The 18,853-nt window shown below is 48.4% G+C and overlaps 1 protein-coding gene across 2 annotated transcripts in view; it reads left to right on the top strand.

Annotated features, from left to right (window-relative positions):
* Positions 1-18,853, top strand: part of Sply (Sphingosine-1-phosphate lyase) — a 128,486-nt gene that overhangs the window by 57,595 nt on the left and 52,038 nt on the right. For both annotated transcript variants that reach the window (XM_077650562.1, XM_077650563.1), the window contains 2 exons: positions 9,853-9,944; positions 14,539-14,575. In XM_077650562.1, coding sequence (XP_077506688.1) covers positions 9,853-9,944; positions 14,539-14,575 — 129 coding nt within the window. The remainder of the gene's footprint in view (positions 1-9,852; positions 9,945-14,538; positions 14,576-18,853) is intronic.

Here is an 18,853-nt window from a genome sequence, read left to right as displayed (position 1 = left end):
TCGAGAATGGTCGATTGCCGTTTTTTCCGCTCGCTGGAAAACACCACGCGTTTCTCGATGGCCTGGAAAGCCGCATTGCTCTCAGCGCCGCTTTGAGGTGCGACGTACCTGCGGAGGAGGTCCAGAGCCGCGACGGCTTCTCCAATGCTCGGGTCCGCCAACTCCCCAGAATCATGCGGCTCGTGCTCCTCGTCGTCATCACAGTCTGAGGCTTCACTCGCGACCGAGTCTGCAACGATCTCGGTGATACTCTGACACTCTGACGTCATGACAGCAGCATCCACAGTGACGTAGTCGTCATACGTGACTCCCGTGGCACCCAGCGCATTCAAAGCTTCACTCAGCTCTTGATCATGAGAGGCTGCTTCCATCTCTTCAGCTTTCGTGGCAGTTTCCTCTCTGCCGTCCATGCGAAAGCCACACCGCGCGGAGCAGTGCTGTGCAGTTGACGCGCTCACTGCAGTCCACGCTGAAGCGACGTAGTGCATAGCGTCCGGTATTGAAACGATCGTAGGCTGCTGTCCGTGATCAATACGGCCCAGACAGCGCTTTACGATGGACTTCCTGTACGAGTACTTTAAGTTCTTTATGACGCCGGCATCCAACGGCTGCAAGTGGCTTGTAGTGTTTGCAGGAAAAAAACAAGCTTAACGTTCCGAAGAAACGACGGGTCTCTCGGGTGGGCAGCACAATTGTCCAGAAAAAGGACAACACTCCTGCACTGGGAGCCCATCTTGTTGTCGAAGTAACGAAGAAATTCTTCGAACAAAGAACCCGCCATCCATGCACGACTGTTGCTTCTATAGTGACATGGCAGCAGGCGAATGTTCTTTAAGCACCGTGGGTTTCAGTATTTTCCGATTACCCATGGCTTCAGCTTGTCCGAGCCATCCATGTTGCAGCAAAGGAGCACCGTCAATCGTTCTTTGCTGCATTTGCCTCCGTGGCATGCTTCGCCCTTCAGGCTTAACGACTTGGATGGCTGCACACAAAAGAAAAAACCCGTTTCATCAGCATTGTAAATATCACGAGGCTCATACCCCTCAATTATGGCAGATAGTGTGGCCTTCCAATCGTCGACTGTTTCCAAGTTTACACTTGCTGCTTCCCCGGATACCGTCTTATACGCGATGCCGTGCCTCTTCCGGAAACGGTCGATCCAGCCATTTGACGCCGCAATGTCACTGATGCCCAGTCGGTCAGCTATTTCCATCGCCTTCTCGCGCAACATGCTGCCGTCAAAGTTAACACCGGCAGCGCGAGCTTGTTTAAACCAAGTAAGAAGCGATTCTTCGAGGTTTCCATACTTGGCGCCACGAGCCTGCTTAGCTTTCGGGCCGAAGAGCGCGGCATTCCCTTGTATCTCGGCACGCTTTGAGACGATGCTGTTAAGTGTCGAGGGTGGCAGACCAAGATCCTTGGCGATGTCGACTCCTTTCCGCGCTGGCTGCCTGTCGACTGCGTTGAGAACATCCAGCTTTTCCTCGAGGGAAAGCGCCTTGCGCTTGCGCGACGCCATCAAAGGACGACAAACCGCTCGCGGTGTTAGCGAGACCCGACGAGGCGTAGGCAGCGTAGGTGTTGACGGGAGGACACGGACGACTCGGATGGGTTGAACCGCACAAACAAGAAAGACTGGATTAGCGAGGCCTGACGAGGCGTAGGCAGCGTAGCTGTTGACGGAAGGACACGGACGACTCGGATGGGTTGAACCGCACAAACAAGAAAGACTGGATTAGCGAGGCCTGACGAGGCGTAGGCAGCGTAGCTGTTGACGGAAGGACACGGACGACTCGGATGGGTTGAACCGCACAAACAAGAAAGACTGGATTGCTGCGGGCCCGTGGGTTTTACTCGCTTAGATAGATAGATACTTGAGGCCTTGCCCTTTGTAACGGGTGGGCACCACTAGGTTGGGCACCCGGACCAAAAAAAAAAAAAGAAGATGGAAGCGCACAAGTGGAGAAAGAAAGATAAAACGCCCAAAAAAAGAAAAAAGAAGAAAAAAAAACACACAAAGGCTAAAGTCAGGAGGTGGGGGGTTCGCTTATCGACCTCGTTCACTTCCGACTCTGCGGTTTCGCGCTTTTAGACACAGTGCTCCACCAAAGAGTTAGTCGACGCTTGATTCGCAGCACCCCCTCGCTCTTGACCTTGGAGCTGTCTCCTTCGTCGTCCACTGCAGGACCGTGAAACCCGAGCGCCTGTGGGAATGTGGTGCCCTCTGTCGGCATCGGATGGAGTCTCTGGCACGACATCACCAGGTGCTCGATGGTCTCCTCCGCGTCGCCACACGCTCGGCATTTTGCTGCCTGTGCTTCTGGTGTTGCATCGAAGCGACGGCGGTACACCAGTGTTCGCAGCGCTCCGGCACGGGCCTCAAACAGCAATGCGCTACCCAGGCCGTTGTCAGAAATCTTTTCAGGTCCGATGCTGTTTTTGCACTCGCGATACACTGCCAGTGTCGGTTTTTCCGCGAGCGCCTGCAGCCATTGGCGGTTCTCTTTTTCCTGGACCCGTCTCCTTGCCTCCTGTTTCCATGCCGTTGCCGATTCGGCACTTATGGGTGTCTGGAAAAGTCCATACTTGCCTTCTATCTTGTGGAGGCGCTTCACCCATGTAGTGCGTAGGCATGTCGCAGCGAGGTATTCAAAGACCTGCCTTGCCCATCGGTTGCGGCTCATGAACTGCAGTCGACCGCGGAACTCCAGCTTGCTGCATGCCTCCCTTGCCTCAAAACTAGACCATCCCAGGTCGCCTTGAATGGCTGCATTGGCCACCCATCCATGACATCCGACTGCAGTGCGGCCGACCTCTGTTTGTCTGCGCTCTAACCAATTTCTGGTGGCTGATGGGAGGCAGACCACCGTGTTGGTGAATGTGAGTCCTGGCACGTGCGCGAGCTTCCAGAGGTCGCGGACCATGGTGTACTGGTGGCACCCCCACAGGCACCGACGTCGGAGGATGCATTGCGCTCGAAGTGCAGATTGACGGACCTTGGCCTCGTGCAGTCTGAACATGTCAGTCTCAGCACACAAATTTATGCCCAGGTATTTATACGATCTGGCGACTGTCAGGGTCTCTTCATTCAACATCTGCGATAGCTGATCAGTCGCCTCGCCTGCCAGCTGAACAACCCTGCATTTTCACTGGTTCAACTTGAGGCCAAGGCTTTGCAGCTCTGCGGCACAAGTTTTTTTGCACATCCTCTGTGTTTTCTCCCATAATTACCAAATCATCAGCAAAGGCAAGACCCGGCAGTCGGCTGGAGTTGTCAATTCCTGTGGTGCTGTACTTAAGGCCGAATCCCAGGTTTGCCTGCAGGAGTGCCTTTTCCAGTCCGGACACATACAGGAGGTGGAGGAGGGGAGACAATGGGCATCCCTGCCGAAGCCCCCTGTGTACGTAGACCCGTTCCGAATGCACATTGCCAAAAACGGCTGTGACTACGTTTTCCCTGTACAGCCTCTTTATCGTCTCGAGAAGGCAGTGGCCATCTAGTGGCAATCTCTCCAACTCGCGTGCGGCTTTTTATGGCCTCCGAGATTACCCACACGTGTGCAAGGGGGTGATCTCGGAGGCCATGGTCTTGTAGCCAGTTCCGTAGCCAAGCCTGGCCAAGACTCGTCAAAATGGCAGTTGGCGCGCGTTGCCTGGCCGGGTTCGGGGTGCCAGGTTGCGACGTATCATGCGGGAACATTTTCACAGCTACAACGTAACAGCGGGGTACCCAATACATTGGATCCTATGGGAGCTATGCCGGGACCGGACGAAAACGACGTAATAACAGCTGGGAAAACGCAGCAGTGAGGAACGTAGCAGCGGGGTTCTACTGTACATTCTTTCTTCATTCCTGCGTGTTTCTGAATATACAGCAATATTGATAATTGCTATGTGTGCTCTAGTATCTCAGCTGGTGGCATCTTTTTATCTGGGTTTTCTGGTTTGTTTTCTTTTTTCGTTACTCCTCGAGAGGGATTTCCTCTCTGTGGCAGTAAAAATTTTAGAGCGGGCTACAGGCGTATTCTCCGTGTGATTTGTTCCTAGTGGAGGATGAATTTATTGCCACCTGAATGTGGCGGACCCGCTGCGGTGGCTCAGTGGTTAAGGCGCTCTGCTACTGATCCGGAGTTCCGGGTTCGAACCCGACCGCGGCGGCTGCGTTTTTCTGGAGGCAAAACGCTAAGGCGCCCGTGTGCTGTGCGGATGTCAGTGCACGTTAAAGATCTCCAGGTGGTCGAAATTATTCCGGAGCCCTTCACTACAGCACCTCTCTCTTCCTTTCTTCTTTCACTCCCTCCTTTATCCCTTCCCTTAAGGTGCGGTTCAGGTGTCCAAGGATATATGAGACAGATACTGCGCCATTTCATTTCCCCAAAAACAAATTATTATTATTATTATGAATATCGTGCAGTATGAGTTAATTGCCAATTGTGGCATGTTTATGAAATAAGCCAACAGTCATTGAAACTTATGATAGGTGGATTCAGTGCATAAACTTCATGTGGAAAGACCATATAATTCTTTTACAAGTTAACATGTAGTAAATATATTTCAAGGGAATTTCTCATGTGGTTTGTATACAAAGTTCTAATAGAGAAGTCATTTTTTTTTTTACTTCATTTCAAAGACTGTGACTTCAGCATCTCTTGTTAAGGCCTTCATTATTTAAATCTTGAAAGAAAACAGTGCAGAGAGAATGAACTGTCCTGTGATTCTTCTCATGTCGTTCGTCAGTTTTTGCACACATTTTTTTCAAGGTGCTCCCATACCAACTAGCCTGAGCCACTGTGTTACTTCAGTTTATTTTATGTATGGAAGGATTTTGAGCAGGAACTCCGGAACCTTTTTTTGAATAGGGGGGCAGGATTTCGAGTTTTTTAAGTTATTTGTTTATTTATTTTGTTTTTAAATATTTATCCATTTTATTTACTTTTTGTTTATATCTGTTATTTCGCTGTTCAAAAGTATTTGTTAATGCATATACAGTCGAGTCCACTTATAACAATGTTCAAGTGCCACGAAAATTCTATTGTTATAAACGGGTTGCACGAAAAAAAGCATAACAACTGCAAAGAGGGGTCATGGACGGCAAGTGACATGCGGGCTCTGCCGAGGCATCGTTTTGGCGGCACCGAAAGGGGCATTGTAAAAAATACGAGAAGGTTGCTGCGGCTGCCTCTCAGCTTGAAAAATTCCTTAGTGCCCGGAAAAAAACAAACAAAGAAAACATGAAAACTTGAAAGCATTTAAATAGGGCAAAATAGCTTGCAATTCTCACTTCTTTGCTGAAACAAACCCGTAATCGGTGAGTTTTGACTGCTTCGCGGCAATCTTGCTGACATCGTTCTGGAGGGCATCCAACTGTTGGACATGTCCGAGTGAAAGGTTTTTTGCAAAAATGAAGTAGTCCCGCAGGGACTCTATCATTCTTGAGGCCTCCTGATGAAAGACAACTTGTACAGGCTCCGGTTCATCTTCGTCATCGCTGCTGTCATCGTCTTCCGCGCCAGTGACTGCTGCGACGATCGCCTCGTCAGTCAATTCTTCGTTTGTGGTGACCGCATCGTCGGCGTGCAAGAGTTCTTCAAGCCCTTCCGCGTCGCCGTCATCACCGCGCACCGTAGCCGTAGACCAAAGTTCTGTAATCGCTCCATCGGCAGGAGCTTCGCGACACTCCGTGTCACTGATATCCCCGGCGAAGCCCGCTTTTCAGAAGCAATTCATGACGGTGGAGGAGCTGACTTCTGCCCATGCCCCAAAAATGAATTGAACAGCCATCAGGAGCGAAATCTTAAATTCTGGAGCGGGTCGGCATTCACGCATAGCAATGTCCAGGTTAAGAGCAAGCCTGCTCAACACACGCCGGCGATACAATGCCTTGAAGCACGAAATCACGCCTGCGTCCATGGGCTGCAAGCCTGCAGTCGTGTTCGTCAGCAGGAAGAAAATTTTCACATGCGACAGCTTCTGGGCAGTCTGGTGTGCAGTACAGTTATCAAGGACCAACGCCACCTTCCTGCCTTCATGTTGCATCCGCTGATCGAACTCGCACAGCCACTCGCGGAAAAGTTCACACGTCATCCACGCTTTCTTATTATGACGGCAACGAACTGGAATCCCTGCACCACCACGGAAACAGTGGGGATTCCTAGATTTTCCTATTACGAAGGCGGGACACTTGTCGCTGCCGTCCATATTCGCACAGAGGAAAACGGTCGCCCGCAATTTGCTCTGCTTGCCGCCCTTAAAGGGATCGCCTTTGATTGCATGCGTCTTCGTCGTGTCTTCGACGAAAGCATTTGGAAGAATAGCCCGGTCTCGTCATCATTGTACAAGTCCCGGTCTGCATATGCTTCGCGGATGTACGGCAGTGTCTCTTCCAACCACTTCTGTCAAGCGTCGACATTGAGCGACCCTGCCTCGCCCACGACTGCCTTGTAGATGATTCCGTGCCTCTCCTTGAAGCGCTGAATCCAGCCACCACCAGGCTGGAAATCGGTGTTTTGAAGGAGATACGCAAAGTGCTTCGCCTTCTCCGCTAAAATCGGGCCACTAATTGGCAAGTTCATAGCACGTGCGCTAAGGAACCACTGATACAGTGCCTCCTCCACGTCTTTGTAGGCACCATGCTGAATCCTCTTCTGGCCGTCCTGCATAGCATGGCCAGCACTAGCATGGCATTCGTTTTCAGTCATCTTGAGCACATTGCGGATAATGGTTAAAACCGTCGGCTGTGACAGGCTGTACTTGCATACTAAGCTGCACACTTTTGCACCACCTCGGTGCTCCCTCAAAATGTTCCGCTTCGTTTTCAAAGATATTGCCGCTCTCTTTCTCTTCTGCGGCAGTTGATGCAGTAGAGCCACGCTGGCCGCGCTTCCTGAAGGAGAATCGTCCATTGTTGAACTCTGGTCTCGGGAAGAATCCGATGGGCTTGCAGAACCAGCAGGACCGAGGTTGGTGATGGCAGATGATAAAAACCACGCTGGCAACGCACGTGCTTTGACGCTGTACGCTGCCCTTGGAACATGTGCAGCTCGTGAAGCAGGAGCCAAAGGAAGTGGGAAAGATGGGGCAGCCCACGCTGAAATGCTGTGACGCGTTTTCAACGGGCAGCACACCCTCAGAATGGACTGCTCCCCGCACGGACACAAAAGCAACAAAAGGAAGCGCCTCCCTACCCTCTCCACCTCTGCCCAGAGGAAAGTGCCCGTCTTTTTTCTTCCTCCGAGTCATACAAGCTTCTCTGGCTCACCCCATGCGCCTCGCCTCGTATGCGTCGTCACGTGATCTTTTCGCAGCCGCAGTGGCCGCTGTGCGGGCAGCTCCGCATACACGCGCGTGTTTTTTGCGCCGTAAGCGTAGTTTGGCTGGCGTGGTGGCTGCGTTTGCGAGTTTTTTTCTTTGAGGGTTGGCTCCAAATGACTACATTTAATTGTTATAGCCGACAATCTAGTATGATAGCATTGTTATAAGCGGTTTATTTTACCATAGAACACATTGCAAAGGTGACGGTGCCGCGGCTGTCCATTGCTATATCCGATATATTGTTAAAAGCAGTATTGTTATAAGTGGGTTTGACTGTAAAACTTAAATTGAAGTGGGTAGCTTTATAGAAAGATGGATATATGAGGAGTGATTGACTACATTAGAAAGTCTTTGCTAGTCTATTTCAGTTCTGCAAATCGTGCTCATGAGCAGGGGTCAGTCAATCAGCGACTTCTGTTTAGACATTATTGGTTTTGGTTACTCAAGTTAAATGCTTTACGACTGGCTATGAAGTCAACTGGCCCAGCCCCCCTCTGCTTGACATCAATAACTTCCTGCAGTATTGAACCGTTTGTCAGAAATCTGAGTGCAAGCTTTTGGAGACTAGGGGGGCACTGACTGCCCCCTATGAAGAAATGGTAGGGGTTGAGCAACCACCCCCTTGCCCTCCTGTTCTGGAGAGTCTGATCTTCAGTTCAGTTTGTTAACATGACTTCATAGTGTAAATATGCACTTCTTATACAGCTCGAGGCTAAACAGTGTTGACTTTGAGGAGGCCTTCAAAATGAATCTTCCTTTGCTTTGTCACCATTCTTGATACTGCAATGCATTTTGTGAGTGTATGCTGTGGGCTGAGCTGTTTGAGACACTGCATGGCCTTTTAGCTGCACTCTGTAGTTTTTGTGGTATTGGAAAACACAAAAAGAAGCAGGGAGCACACCTTGGGTCTACATCAAGCCTGATGTGGCGTGCTGTGTGCGATGCAAGTCCTGTCATCCTTTTATACCTTATTCTTATCGACCACATGCAGCCTCATTGTGGCCACAATTTAATGTGTTTTCAGTTTTCACAGCTATTATGGGAATTTTTTTTAGTATTTCATCTCGGAAAGATTCTCCAATGACATGCATGTGAACCCTTTTATTTTGCGTAGTTCTAGTTTATTTCTTTAAAACTGATTAGTCTCTCTAGTGTACTGAATCGTGCAGGTGTGATAAGCCCAGTATTCAAAATGCCTGACCTCCTGGATGTGACTGGCTGCAGAAACGGTGACAGAGTAACTGATGGCAGCAGTGGCCTTTGAGTTTTGTGCCCTTTCATAACTACCCCCACAATCTGTGGCATACTCGGTGACTGAAAGCTGTTACTTGCCATTTCCTGAAACTAAGAATTCTGCTGTCATGCGGCCACACCAACTTATAGTACGGATGTAAGCCCCCATTTCATCAAGACGTTGACATTCCACAACCGTGCAATGTTGGGGAAACGCATTTTGGGTCTCTAAATAATAGTAGTTTTAGTTTTTTTGGAATTTTGGTGTTTTTTATTTTCTAAGCTGCTGATATGGTTGAAAGCATTTGACTGCAATTGACTGGTGCGAGAAAGCGGCGCAGTGCCACAAGGGGGTCATGGCGCAAGTTAAGGCTGCAATGATAGGAAGGTGCTAACTGTTCACTATGTGGGCTTCGACGTTCAAAAGCAAGGAGCCCAGTGGCAGCAAAAATGAGAGGCTTGCTTGGTAGTCTATGAATTTAGCAGCTTAACTTAAAGCCTAGCACTATAATGTTTGTCATCATATTTTTTACGGCACTGGATGGATATCACAGTTATTTAAACAACCTTCCACAAGCACCTTGGCAGTTCAATAACAAGATATTGCAGCATTTCATGCTATGAAGGAAAGTGGTGATATTCACCTTGCCAGTAAAGACAGGGCAAGGGCAATCATGACAAACTTGTAAACCGCTGGTCATACTAGTTCTTGTACTATCATTTTTTGCACTGTGAAGTTTGCCACACAGTGCACATAACCATCCAGGCTTTAAATCTTGCTGGAGTAGAAGCTAAACAATGCATGCCTACAGTAAAGCTCTTGCAAAAGAAACATAATGGTGGTTCAACAACGCAAACACACACAGACCAAGAAAGAGACAAGACCCACAAACCAGCGCTGAACTTACAGCTGATTTTTTTTATTAGGAAGCAGCACGTCATATATACACACACGAAAAAACAGCGCACATGCGCAATGTCAATGAACTCCTAGTGCTGGTAAAAGGTAACACCGCTTCAAAAGCACTTGTGCATCCGCAGAACCGCTACCCACTATGTAGCATATTCATTTCTCGAAGCGATAATGTGAGAGATGGCATACTCACACATCCTTTACTTTTTCTGATAATATGAAAAGCTTCAGCTACTTCTCTAGTGCGCTGGTCTGAATTAACGAACAACACCGGCTACAAGGATGCCACACAGTTGAACCACTGTTGAACCACCATTGTGCATCAACACCAACTAGCCCAATCTGCGGTTCTTCGAAAGAAACATGCCTTGTATATGAGCCTTTTTTATGTGCAGATGACATCCGGTGGCACAGAGAGCCTCATTCTGGCCTGCAAAGCTCATAGAGACTACGGCTACTTTGAAAAGGGCATCGTCTACCCTGAGATGTGAGTGTGTGGACCATAGGTCACTTTCTTGCCGGGAGAGGCTGATAGCCTCAGTGGGCGAGGGCCACAGCTAGTAAGGCATTTACTGTCTGTCCATGGTGTTGTGTCTAGGGAGCCTGTGTTGCTCAGACAAACGTAAGCACACGCCAGTTGCAAGGACAAAAAGAACATGAAGGAGGCCCTGATTTGCTCTCAGACTTGTACCGTATTTACACGATTGTAAGTCGACCATTTTTTTGAAATTTAAAATTCCGAAGTGGGGGGGGGGTCGACTTACAATTGAAACGAAACCTTGAACTGCCAATAAAAGCAAGAAAAACAATCTATCAGGGACGCTACTGCGATGTTAGAAGTTTTTGTTTGCTCTATGGCTCCAAGCGTAGCATTCAGGTATTCCGCGGGCTTTTTGGCCAGGATTTTTCATTTTTTATTTTTACTGCGCACACCGTTACCCACCGCGATGGTTCAGTGCTACTGAACAGGATACCCTGGTTAGAACCCGACCGCGGCGGCAGCGTTTCGATGGAAGCGAAACGCAAAGGCGCCCGTGTGCTGTGCGATGTCAGTACAGCAGGTTAAAGGTCCCTAGGTGGTCGAAATTATTCGGGAGCCCTTCACTACGGCACCTCGTTCTTCCTTTCTTCTTTCACTCCCTCCTTTATCTCTTCCCTTAAAACTGGGTTTCCGCCGATATTTGCGACAAATACTGCGCCACTTCCTTTCCCCCAAAACCAATTTCATTTCATTTCACTCGCGGGAAGGGCCGCTGTCCCGCTGTTCCAATCGCGGAGCCGATGTTTGCTGGAAGAGCCGACGCCCCGACACCAATCACTCTTTGTTTAGTGGTGCTTGGAGTTGGTGCTTTTGACTCGACTGCCGGCCGCGTACTTCGCAATGAGCTCTCCAGGTTCGAAAAGCATTCGGCGCTCATTCACTGCAGCGTTCAAGAGGGAGGCCATCATTTACGGCGAAGAAACCAACAACTGCGCGGCGGGTTGCAAGTTCGACGTTTCTGAATGGTTGGTGCGGGAGTGGTGGAAGCAGCGAGACAAAATTTTCGATTGCGACTCCAAGCGAAGAGGTTTCCGCGGGCCGAAGTCGGAACGCTTTCTGGAGCTGGAGGTCAAGCTTGCAGCGTATGTCACCAAAATACGTGATCGGTCCTTTCCAGTGACATGCGAAATGATCACGCAATAAGGCCGGGTCTTTGCTGCGGAAGCTGGAATACTCCGAACAGACTTCAAAGCCAGCAGGGCTTGGGCTTCGAAATTTATGAAGAGGGCTGGCTTCTCTCTTCGTCGGCGTACTAGTGTATGCCAGAAGCTGCCTGCTGCTTACAAGGAGAAAGTTCTCGGCTTCCATACGCATACCTCAAGCTCCGCGACTCGTGGCGATACCTGCTCGGCCAAATCAGCAATGCGGACCAGACTCCCGTCTACTTCGACATGATGAGCAACACAACAGTGAGCGTGAGGGGAGCTCGCGAGGTTAAGCTTCTCACAACAGGAAACGAGAAACTTCGGTTCACTGTTATGCTATCATGCTTGGCAGATGGCACAAAGCTCCGACCGTACATCGTCTTCACAAGAAAAACTATGCCAAAGGAAATGTACCCGAAAGGTGTGATTGTGCGAGTGAATGAAAAAGGCTTTATGACGGACGACTTAGTTATTGATTGGTACTGTCGGGTGTGGCTTTTGAGGCCAGGGGCATCCCTCAAAAATCGCAATCTGAACCTCCTCGTGCTGGACTCATTTCGCGGCCACCTTACCGCGAAAGTGAAGGCAGAGCTCCGAAAAGACGATAAAGATATGCTGGTGATTCCCGGCGGTCTGACGGGGCAGCTGCAGCCGCTAGACGTTGGCATTAACAAGCCATTCAAGGACTTGCTCTGGCGTAAGTACAACGAGTGGCTGGTGGCAGAAGGGCGGGAACTTACGCCAACGGGGCGTGTGAAGAGAGCCTCTCTGGTGGCTGTGTGTGGGTGGGTGATTTCCGCTTGGGCGGCCGTTCCACGCGATGTCGTGGTGCAGTCATTTAGGAAGTGCGGGCTTTCCATGGAGGACGATGTGCTGTGGGATCACAGCGGCGACGACGACGACAGCAGTACCACTGAAGATGACTCAAGTGAGGATGAATAGCCCATCTATGCAATAAATTTTCGTTTTTGAAGCGCTCCACCGGTGTTTTTTTTCTTTCGGACATGCGATTGGGGGGGTCGACTTACATTCGAGTCAACTTTTATTTTTTCAGACATGCGATTTGGGGGGGGTCGACTTACATTCGAGTCTACTTACAATCGTGTAAATACGGTATAGTGGAAAAGCTGGAGCTACAGTTAAGGTGGCGCTACTGTTGCCTGGTTGCATACACTTTGCTTTGCATGATGCTGCTTAATGGAAAGAAATGCACCGGCTACAGCGATGCCACGCAGTGCAGGGGTCTGGTTGGGAACCACAAATCTTACTTCATGTCACGTGCAGCATTCTTGTGGGATCTGTGTGTGATGCCCCTTCTTTCCACTCAGTGATGGTTCACTCTAGTTTTTCTCAGATGAAGCTCCAAGTGTGTAGAAGCTACCATGAGAGTAAATGCATGAGAAAGCATAAAAAAAAGGCACCACCACGTGCTGACATTGCTGCAAATGCCATGAAACTTCATTGTTCATCACCGAATGCTCCTCTAGCAAGCCATCTTGCTTATGGAATGCAGCACAAGCAACTTGGCATGAGGTGCACCACGGTAGCTGTTGTCTTAAATTTTATGTAAGCAAGCCTGCTCGAGAGTTTTGTTCTTCAGCCATTGGTGCCATGGCTTTTACTTTTCTTATGTCATGGCATTCATCTGGGGCACATTGCAGTGGGTTACTTTAGGTTTTGTGTAATTAAAAAGAAATGCTGTGTTGCAGCTTACATTTATTAGGGGAAAAAATATTTTTAGTCTCTCTGCTTGACCATGCATTTGAGGCAGATAGCAATGGTTGGTTTGACCCCTCATCTTGACCAATTATGTACAAAGTGAATTTGCAGCTTTTTCAGGAAGTGTGCTGTATATTGTGGTGATATCTTTGTTTCAGGTGCATTTAGCGACCTTCATGTAAATAATACATGATGCAGTTAATGATTTTTCACAAAAGCGTGAGCTTGGTAGCATATTTTCAGTAATTTTCATGCAGATAGATTTTGCCACTTGCTGTATAGTATTTTATTTCTGAATTTCAAGTATCATGTGCATCTTCAGAGCAGAAAGTACTTCTACCATCTCATAGCTCTTTACCTGAGAATTTGTTTTCTACTATGTTAGAATTTTAACCATAGCGGCACTTTGTACATGCTTGTAAAGAAATACTTGTTGTTTTGCATTGAAAAAGTAATAAGGAGTCTTTCTTGAGGCCTGGATGTATTATTTGGGGAGACAAATTTTAGTTTCTATACTCCGTTTCAAACATCATGTGCAACGCTGTCGAACGTAGCGCTCTTGTTTGCGCTCCCTGCATCCGCGACCAAAAAGTAGTGCGTTATTTCTGGTGAGTGAAACATACTAAATGCTTTGCCTGTAGGCTTACCACGTGACACATTTTTCATGATCTTGATTAAATGCACTCTTATTGCTGACAACACGCTGTTGCTTCCTCGTGCCGTAGACCACTCGGGCACAGAGCAAGCGTGGTGTAACACGCCTCCCTTTATTTTCCCATCTGGACTACCTCCGTACCTTTCACAGCATTGCACCTGATGTATGAAACGGAGTATAAGTAACAAGCAACGCCTGAAAGGGTTCATTGGAAGGCATCAGGAAACGTGTACCTTCAGTTTGCCAAGCCATCTTTCTGAGTGGCCGCAAGCTTGCTTGAGCCTGAGTCTCTTGAAACTTAACCAAGTGGCACCACCACTTTATAAGTTCAGGAAGCTTGGTGTTCCTCTCAGTTCAAGTGAAAATTCTGTGCGAGTGCCACAGACTCATTGCAGACTCAAGTAGTGTGCTTCTGCGAGTGACCACTGCTTTTTGTGCCACTCGCTGTGCCAGTGGTTCCTCGCAACCACCTGTATGTAATAGAAGTATGGCGAGTTGGGCGAGTTAGTGATGGCCCATTACAACAAGCAGTGCAAAAAAGACACAAAGACAAAAAGGACACAGGACGAGCACTGACTCTCAACTAACCATACAGCGATAGCCGACGGTGCACAGTGAAATAAACTTTTGTCGTGGAATGCAACTTCATCATCTGTGAGGAATATGGTAGGTTTGCTGATGTATGTGTTCCAGGTTTTGGTGATGTGATACACTTCAGCTATGTCTCATGTTGTCTTATCCAAGTGTTTGTACAACTTTTATAGGGGTGTGTGGTTCGGCTGACACACAGCTGATTGCCTGCTGTTGCTTCTGACTGTCTATCGCGGCCAGGTGTCGCAACACTAAAGCAGGGCCTGCAATGCCTGCTGGTAACTTGCGTTGTCTGCAAGTGGTGATGGCACCACTGCAAGAGGGCATGGACTATGCACTGAGCTGTGTCCCTCAACTTGTGAGGCTGGGCTGCGTTACCCATTGTTGAGTTGCAGTGAGTTGGTCATAGCAGGTTCAATTTGTCTTCCAGGGTGGTTCCTGCAACTGCGCATGCTGGCTTTGACAAGGTGAGGGATATGTAAATTGCTTTTGAAAGCAGTGCACATCACTCAGTGTGTGATCATGACTCTCATGCGACATCTTTTAACTTCACTTGAACAACACTGCCTCAGGCTTACTGGCAGAGAATGTATTCAGCCAGTTATTGAATGGCCACCACACTCTCGTGGCAACAATGAGCTACACAACAGGATGTCCCTGTGGAAAATTTTAAAAGCGATTTGTAATTGTGTGATAATCTTCTCTGTCATTTTGGAAAGGCAGCGCTGGTGGACGACGGACAAGGACTAGAAGTGGACATGACTGCATTGAACTAACAACTTTTAGTTTCGGAAACAGACGAACTGCGCCTTTTATACTGTGACAGAAAATTCGCAAGCAAAATATGGTGGACACACGCATGTGCAAGGACATACAAGGATGAAACGAGGCAGAACCGCATGAGTCACCACTTATTTGATCACTACCCTTAGAAAAAGAGACAGGGATCCAAAAAAAGTAAAGGGGGGGGGGGGGGGGGGGATAAGTGGAAAAAAAAAAGACCGCAGCAATACATGATTCATTATGAAACATTTAGATAGAACAATGTGAATGAAAGCCAAGAACTAACACAGCTAAACATTGTGTTTATCTAGTACCAGCATCTATCAGTTTTATTAGATTTGCTATCAGAAGAGTGATCTGTATCTATGAATTACTTGAATACAATGATATTTATTGTGTATTAGCTGTTCATCAATCTGTTATGTCATCTGTATTGTATGAAATATGCACTCACATATAAGGCTTTTGGTCTTATAGGTAATAAAAAAAAAAGATCATACATCCACTTTGACTCACAGCTTGACTCGCGTGACAAGGGTGATGAGAAGGAAATGTTCTGTCTGACCTGTCTCCATCTAGAGCTTGTCCTGTTTTCTTTCCATTGTTTTCCTCACGTGAGTCATGTTCTGGGCTAAGATGTAATCATATCACCATACGCAGTTATCTGTTATGCTACTTGTACTGTCCACAAATAGTGTTGTTGAGCAACACACTCTCACACAGCAGCTGCTGCAGCTACTTTGTTGTGTAGGTGCTTATAGCAGCCTTGAAATAACAGAAAACATTGGGTAAATTTGTTCATTTGTACTCAGTTTAAAACAAATGCATAGCTTCAAGGTTAATTTGGGTTTGTTTGCTGATGGACAGTTCACTTGGACCTGTGGGGAAGCCATTCTGAGGTGGTACTTAAGCATAAGTGAAGGTCATCGGTCTGAATGTGCTGACTGCAGAGTTTGCATGCACTGGTTGTCCTTGTGAGATCTTTGCATTTCTGAAAGATGTTATCAGTATGGAAAACTTGGCCCCAGTGCTGGTCCTGAAAGCTACTTTACAGTTGCAGACTATCTGATGGCCTGTAAGACTATGTGTTAGATCCGTTATTTTTTAGAATGCTACAGCACCTTATTTGTTACCCATGAGAAAATAAGCTAGTAGATTTTCTACCAAGACTTTCTCTGATGATGCCTGTAAAATATCTTTCAATCACGAAGGGGCCCATGTAAACCAGACTAGTAGTTTTTATTTAAGCTTAATATGTGTACTGTGGTACTGCAGAACTCCTAGCGCCCTGTGAGAGTACTAAAATGTCAATGGCTTGGTTTATGGTGTTCAATGTCTCAAAGTGACTCAGGCTATGAGGGATGCCATAGTGAAGGGCTCTGAATAATTTTGACCACCGGGGCTTCTTTAACACACACTGACATTGCACAGTACATGGACCTCTAGCATTTCGCCTCCATCAAAATGCGACTGCTGCAGCCAGAATCAAACCTGCATTTTCGGGTTAGCAGCGGAGCACCGTAACCACTGAGCCACCGCGGCAGCCACTAAAATGTTATTATTCAGTGTTTTACTCTGCTGGAAGCCGCCGCGGTGGCTGAGAGGTTACGGCGCTCGGCTGCTGGCCCGAAAGACGCGGGTTCGATCCCGGCCACGGCGGTCGAATTTCGATGGAGGCGAAATTCTAGAGGCTCGTGTACTGTGCGATTAAGTGCACGTTAAAGAACCCCAGGTGGTTGAAATTCCCGGAGCCCTTCACTACGCCCCGCAGGGGGGCGCCTGCAGCTTGCAGGCGTCGCGACGGTGAGTGGCGACACCGCGGGTTCCCGAGCATCCGCAGGGACATCCCCGCAAGGGGATGATGGTGAACTGTGCATCACCACGGACCCGAGCACCCGCGCCTCGCCGTGCGTGGCATCGCCGTGTCCGGGGAAAAGGGGATCCTGGTGGTTGAGCCGATGCCGAGCGTTTGGACCCTTAAGGCCCCTTGGCGGAGGCAACACACCACTTTGGCCCCAGCTTCCTGCAGACGGCACCTCCGGCCTGACCGACGGGGGGAATCGGCAGTCGCCTTTTCCTATCCTCCTCTTCATCTTTAACTTTCCTTTCTCTGTCTCACAACTCTCCTATATCCTACTCGCTTCTTGGTTTTTCCTTTTTTCCTGGCGGCGAGGGTTAACCTTGTGTGACCAACTACCCTGAGTTGCGTCATATTTGGTTATAGTTGAGGTGTACAGCTGGCGTGGGCAGGACTTGCTATCAAGTCCTGTCCCGTCCCCTTGTTGGACTCCGTGGTGGGTGACTGGCACCATGACCGAAAAACAGTTTTTTTATGGCTCCCCAACTTTCAAAACCTGATCGCTCTCTCAAAAGAGGGCGGAACGAGGCAGACAACTTCTTTCAAAAAAGAAAAGTAACTTTCCCCAAATATCATGTGATCCACAGTGAACAACAAGATAAACAGGCAAGAATAATATCCCCCTTCCTTGTGTCAAAGTGCTTGACTGAAACCCTAGGCATTGGCTATAAGCTGTCAAAAATGGCCAGCGGCGACTTATTGCTCGAACTGTGTGACAATGTCCAACATTCTAAGCTCTCCAACCTAACGTCCATAGGGGAAATCCCGGTCTCCGTGACTCCTCATCGCTCACTAAACACTGTCCGAGGCGTAATATCGGAAAATGATTTTCTTCACATAACTGAAAAAGAAATGCTCGAAGGGCTCATCGACCAAGACGTCATAGATGTCCACCGAATCAAAATCCGGAAGGACAACAAGGAAATAGACACAAAACACATGATCCTGACGTTCAACACCAGCACCCTGCCCGACACAATCGACGTGGGATATTTGAAAATCAATGTAAGACCATACATACCAAACCCTCGCAGGTGTTTCAACTGCCAAAGGTTCGGCCACGGCTCACAGAGCTGCCGCGGTCGTAAAACTTGCGCAAAATGTGCCTCGAACGATCACCAGTCTGATGTATGTGACGCAGCCCTGTGCTGTGCAAACTGTGAAGGAGAACATGCTGCATACTCCAGGGCGTGTCCGTCCTGGAAAAAAGAAAAAGAGATAATCACCATAAAGACAAAAGAAAACATTTCTTTCAAAGAAGCGAGAAGGCGTTTTGCACTAACAAACACATTCTCCTTCACAGCAAAACAAAACTTCGCTGATGTGGTGCGCAGGGGCGTAACACCACACAGCACTCCGGCACCTGCCAAGGCCGCTCCCACCGAGCCTATGGCAGGGCCATCCACGCCCCAGGCAGGGTCAGCGAAAGCTGCCCTGTCACTGCCAAAGCAGGGACCGCCGGTCCATGGGTCGGCATCCCGCAGGACCTCCCCCCGTCGGGAGAGGCCTGAAACTAACACAACCGCGGCTGCGCGGTCCTCCAACACCTCTGTTGAGGTGATGGATACAACACCCACTCCGCCTCCATTACAGCGGCGGAACAGCTCTCGTGAGCGAAAAAAAGACAGGCCCCTCATAACGGGCCCACCACATAAGTAAATCCCCTTTCATTTTCTCTCAAAAACACAAGCATGGCTTTTTTAATTCAATGGAATTGCAGAGGACTTATGCGGAATTATAGTGACATAACACATATTTTAGGGTCAATGTTACCCATAGTTTTATGTCTTCAGGAGACCAATCTTGGTCCACAACATGTACATATCCTGAAACATTATCAAACTTTTAGACGCGATCGTGAGCAGGCAAATCGACTCTCAGGAGGCGTCGCAATTGTCGTCCAAAGCGACGTCCCTGCTCGCGAAATCAAGCTCAATACAAAACTTGAGGCGGTTGCAGTCAGCATCGTCAGCTATAAAACATTAACAATCTGTTCCGTATACATTCCTCCACATTTTACATTAACAGTCCATGATCTAGAAGAATTGATAGACGAACTTCCAGAGCCATATCTGGTAGTTGGGGATTTTAACGCTCACTCCCC

Source organism: Amblyomma americanum, chromosome 1 (genome assembly GCF_052857255.1).
Source record: "Amblyomma americanum isolate KBUSLIRL-KWMA chromosome 1, ASM5285725v1, whole genome shotgun sequence".
NCBI lineage: Eukaryota > Metazoa > Arthropoda > Arachnida > Ixodida > Ixodidae > Amblyomma > Amblyomma americanum.
This window is presented reverse-complemented; position numbering and strand designations above follow the sequence as displayed.